The 12747-nt window shown below is 44.0% G+C and overlaps 1 protein-coding gene across 1 annotated transcript in view; it reads right to left on the bottom strand.

The window, feature by feature from the left end:
* MTDH (metadherin) overlaps positions 1-12747 on the bottom strand; it is a 128167-nt gene that overhangs the window by 32791 nt on the left and 82629 nt on the right. Inside the window, exon 9 of the mRNA XM_030189776.1 lies at positions 8757-8873. Coding sequence (XP_030045636.1) covers positions 8757-8873 — 117 coding nt within the window. The remainder of the gene's footprint in view (positions 1-8756; positions 8874-12747) is intronic.

Genomic DNA, 12747 nt, shown 5'->3' with positions numbered 1-12747 from the left:
GTGGTGGTAAATTGGCAGAGAATTGATTAATCCTGGATGCTTTAGTTAAAGCTAATTCTTTCTTGAGTTTGTTGATCTCATCTTTCAAAGCTGATAACTGGAGAGATAGGACAAACTCTAAGGCTCCGGATAGTTTGCCTTAGGATTAAAGCATAACATGTATTGCACTCAAACCAATTCTGAAAATGCCCAGTGTAGCTCACAGCTCCCAAGGTAAAGGGAAGTTCTGGGGGGGGGGGGGGGGGGGGGGGGGGGGGGGGGTTCTAACTACATAGTTGTACACAAATTGCCCCTCCTCTTAAGGTATGAGTCACTAAGTGTTATGTAGCCAAACTGATTTAATTAGGTCTCTGGCACTGAAGATTCAAAACCCAATTCTAATAAACACAACTTTAAGACAGATACCAGAACCAGAGTTACTAAATTTTGTGTTACCAAGTTAATTGGATTAAGTCACTTAGCACAGGTACAAAGCACAGTTCTAGAGAGCACCTTTAAGACAATTGCAGCATAAAAATATGAAATCACTGGCACAGAAGTTCAACACAGTTCAAATAAGAAACTACCAGCATAAAATTATGAAATCACAATGCAACAACAATTGCAAGTTATAGGCAATAGGATACAAAGGTTTAGAGAGGACAGACCCTCAAATAAGTGAAAGGGCAGGTTTTGATTAGTTTTTTTTTTTTTTTGTTAGATGAGATATAATAGAGTCAACAGTTTTATCAGAAAGGTTTTAGGACACAGGTAACCTCAATTACCAATCAAACCAATTCTGAAAATGCCCAGCGTAGCTCACAGCTCCCAAGGTAAGGGTTAGCTCTCATGGACATGGTTTATTAGCCAAATATTTCCCTAGTTGCACGAGTCCAGAGAATTGCTATATTGGGGGGAATTTATGCCTTTGGACCCTGGTCCACAAAATCGTTCACGGGGAAGCTCTGACCTATATGTCAGACCTTATAGACCTGCCTACTAGGAACACAAAAAGATCAGCATGCACATTCCTCAATCTCCACTACCCCAGTTGTAAAGGACTAAAATATAAATCCACATACGCAACCAGCTTCTCCTACATATGCACGCAACTATGGAACGCACTACCAAAGGCCATAAAAACAACGCAAGACCTAACAATCTTCCGAAGGCTACTGAAAACTGACCTGTTCAAGAAGGCATACCATAACGAGCCATCCTAAATACTAAATAATTAGACTTTACATGAACTAGACAAAACCGAACTATCACTTGCCTGTTTAACCTCATTGATACTAATGAACACGCACTACCACTTTAATCCTTATGTTGAAAATGATCTCTCTATAGTCGATGACCTAACTTATGTTACAATTCAATCTATCACTCAGGAACCTCTATGCAATAACTTAATGTACTCTTCTTTACCATGTATGTATGCACCTTAATGCAATACCAGCTATAATTCTGTACCTGGAAATGGCGATTGCCATTTTGGCATAATGTAAGCCATATTGAGCCTGCAAATTGGTGGGAAAATGTGGGATACAAATGCTACAAATAAATAAATAAATGGTAAATATTTCTATAGCATGCAGATCTAAGACTAGTTGCTTATAATTTTATTATTAGGATTTATTTACCGCCTTTTTGAAGGAATTCAATAAAATAAGAGTTTAACTGTAACAAGTCAGAGGTTACAGGAGACAATAAACCTTTGTTTCACAAGAGTAAAAGAAGAAGAAGAAAAAAAAAAAGGAAATTCTCTAAGAACATAAGAGTAGCCATACTGGGTCAGACCAATGGTCCATCTAGCCCAGTATCATGTTTTCCAAACAGTGGCCAAGCCAGGTCACAAGTACCTGGCAGAAACCCAAACTGTGGCAACACTCCATACTACAAATCCCAAGGGCAAGCAGTTGCTTCCCACGTCTGTCTGAATAGCAGACTATGGACTTTTCCTCCAAGAATTTGTCCAAATCTTTTTTAAACCCAGATATGCTAACCACTGTTACCACATCCTCTGGCAAAGAGTTCCAGAGCTTATCTATTCATTGAGTAAAAAAAATATTTCCTCCTGTTTTAAAAGTATTTCCATGTAACTTCCTTGAGTATCCCCTATTCTTTGTACTTTTGGAACACGTAAAAAAAAAATCGATTTACTTCTACTTGTTCTACACCATTCAGGTTTTTGTAAACCTCAATCATATCTCCCCTCATCTGTCTTTTCCAAGCTGAAGAGCCCGGACCTCTTTAGCCTTTCCTCATACATTAAGAGTTCCACCCCCCCCCCCCCCCCCCTTTATCATTTTAGTCGCTCTTCTTTGAACCTTTTCCAATTTCACTGTACCCTGTTTCCCCGAAAGTAAGACAACCCCCGAAAATAAGACCTAGTAGAGGTTTTCCTGAATTGCTAGATATAAGGCCTCCTCTGAAAGTAAGACCTAGCAAATTTTTGTTTAAAAGCAGGGCCGCCGAGAGCTGGACAAGGCTGCCCCCGGGCCGCCCCCCCCACCCGAGGTCGCCGGGCCCCCCCTCCACCGCTCCCGGAACTAACCTTAAACGCCTCCTTTCACCTTCGCAGCAAGCAGCAGCAGGGCAGACCTCTCCTTCCTTCTGGGCCCGCCCTCGCGGACATTACATCAGGCGAGGACGGGACACGGAAGAAAGGAGTGGCCTGCCCTGCTGCTGCTTGCTACAAAGGTGAAAGGAGGCGTTTAAGGTTAGTTCCGGGAGCGACGGAGGGTGGGCGGGCCAACCCCGATCCAACCCCGATGTTTCCCCGAAAAATAAGACAGCCCCTGAAAATAAGACCTAGCGCATTTTGGGGGGCAAAAATTAATATAAGACAGTGTCTTATTTTCGGGGAAACACGGTATCTTTTTTGAGATACGGCGACCAGAACTGAACACAATACTCAAGGTGTGAACGCAGCATGGAGCGATACAAAGGCATTATAGTATTTTTGGTCTTATTCACCATCCCTTCCCTAATAATTCCTAGCATTCTGTTTGCTTTTTTGGCTGCTGCTGTACATTGAGCAGAAGATTTCAGCATGGAATCAGAGCATCCAGATCTTTTTCTTGAGCACTGACCCCCAAGGTGGACCCTAGCATCAGGTAACTATGATTCAGATTATTCTTTCCAATGTGCATCACCTTGCATTTGTCCACATTAAATTTCATCTGCCATTTGGACGTCCAGTTTTCCAATGTCCTAAAGTCTTCCTGCAATATTTCACAATCCACACGTGTTTTAACAACCTTGAATAGTTTTGTATCATCTGCAATTTTGATCACCTCACTCATCGTTCCAATTTCCATATCATTTATAAATCTGTTAAATAGTACTGGTCCCAGTACAGATCCCTGCGGCACTCCACTGTTCACTCTCTTCCATTGACAGAAATGACCATTTAACCCTACCCTCTGTTTTCTGTCCAACAGCAAATTCTTAATCCACACCAGAACCTTGCCTTCTATCCCACGACTCTAATTTTCTCAGGAGTCTCTCATGAGGAACTTCATCAAAAGCTTTCTGAAAATCTAGATACACTACATCAACCGGCTCACCTTTATCCACATGTTTATTCATGCCTGCATAGAAATGAAGCAAATTGGGGAGGCAAGACTTCCCTTGGCTGAACCCATGCTGTCTCATTAAACCATGTTTGTCTACATGTTCTATAATTTTATTCTTTTTAATAGTTTCCACTATTTTGTCCGGCACTGATGTCAGGCTTACCAGTCTATAATTTCCCAGAACACCCCTAGAACCCTTTTTAAAAATCAGTGTCACATTGGCCAACCTCTAGCCAAATCAACAAGCTTCTGAACAACACCTAAATGTGATTTCTTGCTGTGAGAACAAGAGACCGTGGAGAGGGAGAGTGTGAATATACTAAGTTGGTTTAAACCAGTGTTTCCCAAGTCTATACTGGAGCACCCCCTTGCCAGTCAGGTTTGCAGAATATCCACAATGAATATGCATGAAATTGATTTGCACTGTCTCCATTATATGTAAATCTTTCATATATATTCATTGTGGATATCCTGAAAACCTGACTGGCAAGGGGGTACTGCAGGACCGACTTGGGAAACACTGGATTAAACAACTGACTGAGCTTGATTTATAAGTCTGATACCATTACAGTGTAAGGAACCCTTCCATGTCATTCTGCTACAGTACAAAGAAAAAAAAGCCACAGACAGAATCCCCCTTATAGTGACATACAACCCAGAGCTGGAAAAATTAAGAAAAATCATAAAAGATCTTCAGCCTCTAGTCCAGGAGGATGAATTACTGAAAGAGATATTCCCATCCCCACCAGTGCTGGCTTTCCGACAGCCACCCAACCTAAAACACAAGCTAATCAGAAGTAAGCTCCCAATACAGACTCAAAAAGAAGAGAATGGCACACATCCTTGCAATATATCCAGCTGCAAGCTAAGCCAAAACATTTCACAGGATCCCACAGTCATTCACAAAGGAAAAATATTCAACATAAAGGAATCATCTTCCAATATGGTATACATCATTCAGTGTAAAAAATGTGACAAAGGATGCTATAATGGAGAAACAAGTCAGATGCTAAAGACAAGATTTAATTTACACAGACATCACATGAAAAATGCCAGTGCTAGGATGCCACGCTTGTGGGGCAGCACTTTACAAAACCAGAACACTGTACCAGTGATTTCATAGTAAGAATCATAAGTACATAAGTAATGCCATACTGGGAAAAGACCAAGGGTCCATCGAGCCCAGCATCCTGTCCACGACAGCTGCCAATCCAGGCCAAGGGCACCTGGCAAGCTTCCCAAACGTACAAACATTCTATACATGTTATTCCTGGAATTGTGGATTTTTCCCAAGTCCATTTAGTAGCAGTTTATGGACTTGTCCTTTAGGAAACCGTCCAACCCCTTTTTAAACTCTGCTAAGCTAACCGCCTTCACCACTTTCTCCGGCAACGAATTCCAGAGTTTAATTACACGTTGGGTGAAGAAAAATTTTCTCCGATTTGTTTTAAATTTACTACACTGTAGTTTCATCGCCTGCCCCCTAGTCCTAGTATTTTTGGAAAGCGTGAACAGACGCTTCACATCCACCTGTTCCACTCCACTCATTTTATATACCTCTATCATGTCTCCCCTCAGCCGTCTCTTCTCCAAGCTAAATAGCCCTAGCCTCCTTAATCTTTCTTCATAGGGAAGTCGTCCCATCCCCGCTATCATTTTAGTCGCCCTTCTCTGCACCTTTTCCAATTCTACTACATCTTTCTTGAGATGCAGCAACCAGAATTGAACATAATACTCAAGGTGCGGTCGCACCATGGAGCAATACGGCGGCATTATAACATCCTCACATCCTGTTTTCCATACCTTTCCTAATAATACCCAACATTCTATTTGCTTTCCTAGCCGCAGCAGCACACTGAGCAGAAGGTTTCAGTGTATCATCGACGACGACACCCAGATCCCTTTCTTGGTCCATAACTCCTAACGTGGAACCTTCCATGACGTAGCTATAATTCGGGTTCTTTTTTCCCCACATGCATCACCTTGCACTTGCTCACATTAAACGTCATCTGCCATTTAGCTGCCCAGTCTCCCAGTCTCGTAAGGTCCTCTTGTAATTTTTCACAATCCTGTCGCGATTTAACAACTTCGAATAACTTTGTGTCATCAGCAAATTTAATTACCTCGCTAGTTACTCCCATCTCTAAATCATTTATAAATATATTTAAAAGCAGCGGTCCTAGCACAGACCCCTGAGGAACCCCACTAACTACCCTTCTCCATTGTGAATACTGCCCATTTAACCCCACTCTCTGTTTCCTATCCTTCAACCAGTTTTTAATCCACAATAGGACAGTTCCTCCTATCCCATGACCCTCCAATTTCCTCTGTAGCCTTTCATGAGGTACCTTGTCAAACGCCTTTTGGAAATCCAAATACACAATATCAACCGGTTCCCCTTAGTCCACATGTTTGTTTACTCCTTCAAAGAATTGAAGTAAATTGGTCAGGCAAGATTTCCCCACACAAAAGCCGTCCTGACTCGGTCTCAGTAATCCATGTCCTCGGATGTGCTCTGTAATTTTGTTTTTAATAATAGCCTCTACCATTTTCCCCGGCACTGACGTCAGACTCACCGGTCTATAATTTCCTGGATCTCCCCTGGAGCCTTTTTTAAAAATTGGTGTTATATTGGCCACCCTCCAATCTTCCGGTACCACGCTCGATTTTAAGGATAAGTTGCATATCACTAGCAGTAGCTCCCGCAAGCTCATTTTTCAGTTCTATCAGTATTCTAGGATGAATACCATCCGGTCCAGGAGATTTGCTACTCTTCAGTTTGCTGAAGGGTAACTTTCCTGAAAGGTAACTTTAAAACAATATAGGAATGTAAGACCTTTGAAGTCAGAATGATTAAATACTTTGACACCCACCAGACAGGACTTAAAGATCTGGGTTTTCTAGCCCATTATAAACCATAAAGTTGTATTGCTCTGTTTGTCACCCTTCTATCTCTGTGCATATCTCACCTATCCACCCCCATCCTGTTAGACTGTCACTGAAATGTTTTGATGTTCCCATGCATATCTCCTGGTCTCTCACCTATCCACCCCCATCCTGTTAGACTGTCACTGAAATGCTTTGATGTTTCACTTATATATACTGTCATCTACCAACATTTGCTTATTTCCAATTTGACTAAGAAGGGCAACCTTCGAAAGCTAATCAAGAAATGTATTATGTCCAATAAAAAAGGTATCATCTTATTTTCTTTTCCATGGGTGTCGTCGTCGATGATACGCTGAAACCTTCTGCTCAGTGTGCTGCTGCGGCTAGGAAAGCAAATAGAATGTTGGGTGTTATTAGGAAGGGTATGGAGTCCAGGTGTGCGGATGTTATAATGCCGTTGTATCGCTCCATGGTGCGACCGCACCTGGAGTATTGTGTTCAGTACTGGTCTCCGTATCTCAAAAAAGATATAGTAGAATTGGAAAAGGTACAGCGAAGGGCGACGAAAATGATAGTGGGGATGGGACGACTTTCCTATGAAGAGAGGCTGAGAAGGCTAGGGCTTTTCAGCTTGGAGAAGAGACGGCTGAGGGGAGATATGATAGAAGTGTATAAAATAATGAGTGGAATGGATCGGGTGGATGTGAAGCGACTGTTCACGCTATCCAAAAATACTAGGACTAGAGGGCATGAGTTGAAGCTACAGTGTGGTAAATTTAAAACGAATCGGAGAAAATTTTTCTTCACCCAACGTGTAATTAGACTCTGGAATTCGTTGCCGGAGAACGTGGTACGGGCGGTTAGCTTGACGGAGTTTAAAAAGGGGTTAGATAGATTCCTAAAGGACAAGTCCATAGACCGCTATTAAATGGACTTGGAAAAATTCCGCATTTTTAGGTATAACTTGTCTGGAATGTTTTTACGTTTGGGGAGCGTGCCAGGTGCCCTTGACCTGGATTGGCCACTGTCGGTGACAGGATGCTGGGCTAGATGGACCTTTGGTCTTTCCCAGTATGGCACTACTTATGTACTTATGTTTTATTTTGTTGTATTTCTACTGATAACGTGATCAGAAAAAGGGTGTCTCCAAAAGTAGTTTATCCACAGAACACAGAGATCTAGCAGCACAATAAAATTCTATCATTCAATGTATGATACACAAGCAATAACGCCTTGAACTGGGTACAACAAAAAATAGGCTGCCAAGGCAATTTTATAGGCAAATAGAGAATGTATTCTGTGAATGATGCTCTCATTAGAAGACAAGCTGATGAATTATGGACTACCTGAAGTGCTTGAAAGCAGTACAAAGGCAACCTAACAGGCACCACAATAATTAAATTGTGATAAAACTAGATTTTCAATTACTGTCCAAGGTTATCAAAACCGGAATCTTGTAACCGGCAAACCAACCCTCAGTTCTTAAAATACTGTCTTAAAATTTGTTGCAAATGTGCTCACACAGAAAAAGAGTCCAATAAAATTACCAGAAACTGTAATTATTTTTTAAATAGATACTATCAACCCATCAATTGACAAATATTCTGTAAAGACAGTCTTAAGAACTATCCCAAAACGGGATCTGTGTCTGAGCCATACACAGACAGAAGTAATTTGCTTGCATCCAAGTGTTAATCAAGCACAAGCACAGCTTCATAAGATAGGTAGATGAAGAAATTTATGCAAAATAAGTCCAAAATATAGATATCAATTTACAAATTTCAACTCATTTCAATGCAAAAATCAGGACTTTACAAAATTGCATTACAGTCACCTTACTTTTCTAGACATCATGTTGAGTTGTGTATTGTAATCAAGCATTCAAGCAGCACAAAAGTACATAAGTATTGCCATACTGAGAAAGACCAAAGGTCCATCAAGCCCAGCATCCTGTTTCCAACAGTGGCCAAGCCAGGTCACAAATACCTGGCAAGATCCCAAAAAAGTACATACTGCTTATCCCAGAAATAGTGGATTTTCCCCAAGTCCATTTAATAATGGTCTATGGACTTTTCCTTTAGGAAGCTGTCCAAACCTTTTTAAAACTCTGCTAAGCTAACCACAAATCATTGGCTTGCTTCAGCTTTTGGTAGCTTGGAGCTAGAGAATCTTGAGCGGTGCTATTATCACTAGAAGAAAAACTGTCCACACATCTATTTTAAAAATCATTCTAAGTATGTCACAGAAACCAGAAATCAGCACCATGTGAATGCAAAGTGGCCTTTAGCAGTGCAGAACAGGTTTTACCTGCATAGGAGAACTAGTCTCTTCAATTTGCTTCTTCTTTTTCTTCTTCTTCTTTTTTGATTTACTGCTTGTAGAACTCTGCAGAGCAGATTCTCTCTCTTTTTCATCTTCTGAAACCTGTTTAAAAAGAAACATGATCAACATTTTTAAAACCAAATTCTCGTTAACTAGCTCAAATGTCTGTTTCATCAGGAAGTACAGCAGAAGTGATTGTTCAGACCTAAAATATAAAAACAGGGTTTCTATTCATAGCTGTTTATGAACTGCAAATTTAGGTGTAAATATTTTCCACATGTGGGGTCATTCCCTAGGTAGCTTGTCCAGTAGAATCAAATACACATGTTTGTTATTTAAGTAGCATCAGCAAAGAAAAGGCAAAAAAATATACACAATTGAGGATAAGGACAAGCCAGGGGAGAGATGACAGTACTAGGGAAAGTGGTGGTTTTTCAATGCTAACTAATACCAAAATCCGTCATTAAAAAAAAAAAATAAGTTTGTTGGCTAAACCTAAAATCAGAAGCCCTAAATAGAAAACTTAAGAGTCGCTATGGTTGGTGACCCTTGCTGAACAGAAAAAAAAAAACATTTTGGCAGGATCTCTTGCCTATCCAACCAATCATGTGGAAAAGGAACCAGGGGGCACGGCACGCTGGTTGGTTTTGCAAACCCAAAATAAATAAATTTGTGGAACTTGCATTGCACTGTGGACCTGTAAACATTTTAGAAGAGAAAACAGGAGTACAATAATGTTCCACAGGGAACAGAAACAGCATAAAGCGGAGAGGGCTAAGGGGATGTCATCATTGGAGCCACACACAGGTTAATAATTTACTGACAACCTGATATAGCCATGTTTCAGCAAGCGCCTGCATCAGGGGTCCTTGATTTTCAATGTGCGTAAACTCAATTGGCTCAATATAGCGAATGCTACATACCTTTAGAAGGCATTCTCCGAGGACAGCAGGCTGATTGTTCTCACTGATGGGTGACGTCCACGGCAGCCCCTCCAATCGGAAACTTCACTAGCAAAGGCCTTTGCTAATCCTCGCGCGCCCATGCGCACCGCGCATGCGCGGCCGTCTTCCCGCGCCCATGCGCACCGCGCATGCGCGGCCGTCTTCCCGCCCGAACCGGCTCGTGTTCGTCAGTCCCGTAAGTAGCACGACAAGACAAGGGAAGACACAACTCCAAAGGGGAGGCGGGCGGGTTTGTGAGAACAATCAGCCTGCTGTCCTCGGAGAATACCTTCTACAGGTATGTAGCATTCGCTTTCTCCGAGGACAAGCAGGCTGCTTGTTCTCACTGATGGGGTATCCCTAGCCCCCAGGCTCACTCAAAACAAACAAGGTCAATTGGGCCTCGCAACGGCGAGGACATAACTGAGATTGACCTAACAACGTATCCAACTAACTGAGAGTGTAGCCTGGAACAGAAATGGGCCTAGGGGGGTGGAGTTGGATTCTAAACCCCAAACAGATTCTGAAGCACTGACTGCCCGAACCGACTGTCGCGTCGGGTATCCTGCTGCAGGCAGTAATGAGATGTGAATGTGTGGACAGATGACCACGTCGCAGCTTTGCAAATCTCTTCAATAGTGGCTGACTTCAATTGGGCTACCGACGCTGCCATGGCTCTAACATTATGAGCCGTGACATGACCCTCAAGAGCCAGCCCAGCCTGGGCGTAAGTGAAGGAAATGCAATCTGCTAGCCAATTGGATATGGTGAGTTTCCCCACAGCCACTCCCCTCCTGTTGGGATCAAAAGAAACAAACAATTGGGCGGACTGTCTGTTGGGCTGTGTCCGCTCCAGATAGAAGGCCAATGCTCTCTTGCAGTCCAGTGTGTGCAGCTGACGTTCAGCAGGGCAGGAATGAGGACGGGGAAAAAATGTTGGCAAGACAATTGACTGGTTCAGATGGAACTCCGACACAACCTTTGGCAAGAACTTAGGGTGAGTACGGAGGACTACTCTGTTATGATGAAATTTGGTGTAAGGGGCCTGGGCTACCAGGGCCTGAAGCTCACTGACTCTACGAGCTGAAGTAACTGCCACCAAGAAAATGACCTTCCAGGTCAAGTACTTCAGATGGCAGGAGTTCAGTGGCTCAAAAGGAGGTTTCATCAGCTGGGTGAGAACGACATTGAGATCCCATGACACTGTAGGAGGTTTGACGGGGGGCTTTGACAAAAGCAAACCTCTCATGAAGCGAACAACTAAAGGCTGTCCTGAGATCGGCTTACCTTCCACACAGTAATGGTATGCACTGATTGCGCTAAGGTGAACCCTTACAGAGTTGGTCTTGAGACCAGACTCAGACAGGTGCAGAAGGTATTCAAGCAGGGTCTGTGTAGGACAAGAGCGAGGATCTAGGGCCTTGCTGTCACACCAGACGGCAAACCTCCTCCATAGAAAGAAGTAACTCCTCTTCGTGGAATCTTTCCTGGAAGCAAGATGCGGGAGACACCCTCTGACAGACCCAAAGAGGCAAAGTCTACACTCTCAACATCCAGGCCGTGAGAGCCAGAGACTGGAGGTTGGGATGCAGCAGCGCCCCTTCGTCCTGTGTGATGAGGGTCGGAAAACACTCCAATCTCCACGGTTCTTCGGAGGACAACTCCAGAAGAAGAGGGAACCAGATCTGACGCGGCCAAAAAGTAGCAATCAGAATCATGGTGCCTCGGTCTTGCTTGAGTTTCAACAAAGTCTGCCCACCAGAGGTATGGGAGGATAAGCATACAGCAGACCTTCCCCCCAGTCCAGGAGGAAGGCATCCGGTGCCAGTCTGCCGTGAGCCTGAAGCCTGGAACAGAACTGAGGGACTTTGTGGTTGGCTCGAGATGCAAACAGATCTACCAAGGGGGTGCCCCACACCTGGAAGATCTGGCGCACTACTCGGGAATTGAGCGACCACTCGTGAGGTTGCATAATCCTGCTCAACCTGTCGACCAGACTGTTGTTTACGCCTGCCAGATATGTGGCTTGGAGCACCATGCCGTGACGGCGAGCCCAGAGCCACATGCTGACGGCTTCCTGACACAGGAGGCAAGATCCGGTGCCCCCCTGCTTGTTGATGTAATACATGGCAACCTGATTGTCTGTCTGAATTTGGATAATTTGGTGGGACAGCCGATCTCTGAAAGCCTTCAGAGCGTTCCAGACCGCTCGTAACTCCAGAAGATTGATCTGCAGATCACGTTCCTGGAGGGACCAGCTTCCCTGGGTGTGAAGCCCATCGACATGAGCTCCCCACCCCAGGAGAGACGCATCCGTAGTCAGCACTTTTTGTGGCTGAGGAATTTGGAAAGGACGTCCCAGAGTCAAATTGGACCAAATCGTCCACAAATACAGGGATTTGAGAAAACTCGTGGACAGGTGGATCACGTCTTCTAGATCCCCAGCAGCCTGAAACCACTGGGAAGCTAGGGTCCATTGAGCAGATCGCATGTGAAGGCAGGCCATGGGAGTCACATGAACTGTGGAGGCCATGTGGCCCAGCAATCTCAACATCTGCCAAGCTGTGATCTGCTGGGACGCTCGCACCCGTGAGACGAGGGACAACAAGTTGTTGGCTCTCGTCTCTGGGAGATAGGCACAAGCCGTCCGAGAATCCAGCAGAGCTCCTATGAATTCTAGTCTCTGTACTGGGAGAAGATGGGACTTTGGATAATTTATCACAAACCCCAGTAGCTCCAGGAGGCGAATAGTCCTCTGCATGGACTGTAGAGCTCCTGCCTCGGATGTGTTCTTCACCAGCCAATCGTCGAGATAAGGGAACACATGCACTCCCAGCCTGCAAAAGCGCCGCTGCTACAACAGCCAGGCACTTCGTGAACACTCTGGGCGCAGAGGCGAGCCCAAAGGGTAGCACACAGTACTGGAAGTGACGTGTGCCCAGCTGAAATCGCAGACACTGTCTGTGAGCTGGCAGTATCGGGATGTGCGTGTAGGTGTCCTTCAAGTCCAGAGAGCATAGCCAGTCGTTTTC

Source organism: Microcaecilia unicolor, chromosome 1 (assembly GCF_901765095.1).
Source record: "Microcaecilia unicolor chromosome 1, aMicUni1.1, whole genome shotgun sequence".
Lineage (NCBI taxonomy): Eukaryota > Metazoa > Chordata > Amphibia > Gymnophiona > Siphonopidae > Microcaecilia > Microcaecilia unicolor.
This window is presented reverse-complemented; position numbering and strand designations above follow the sequence as displayed.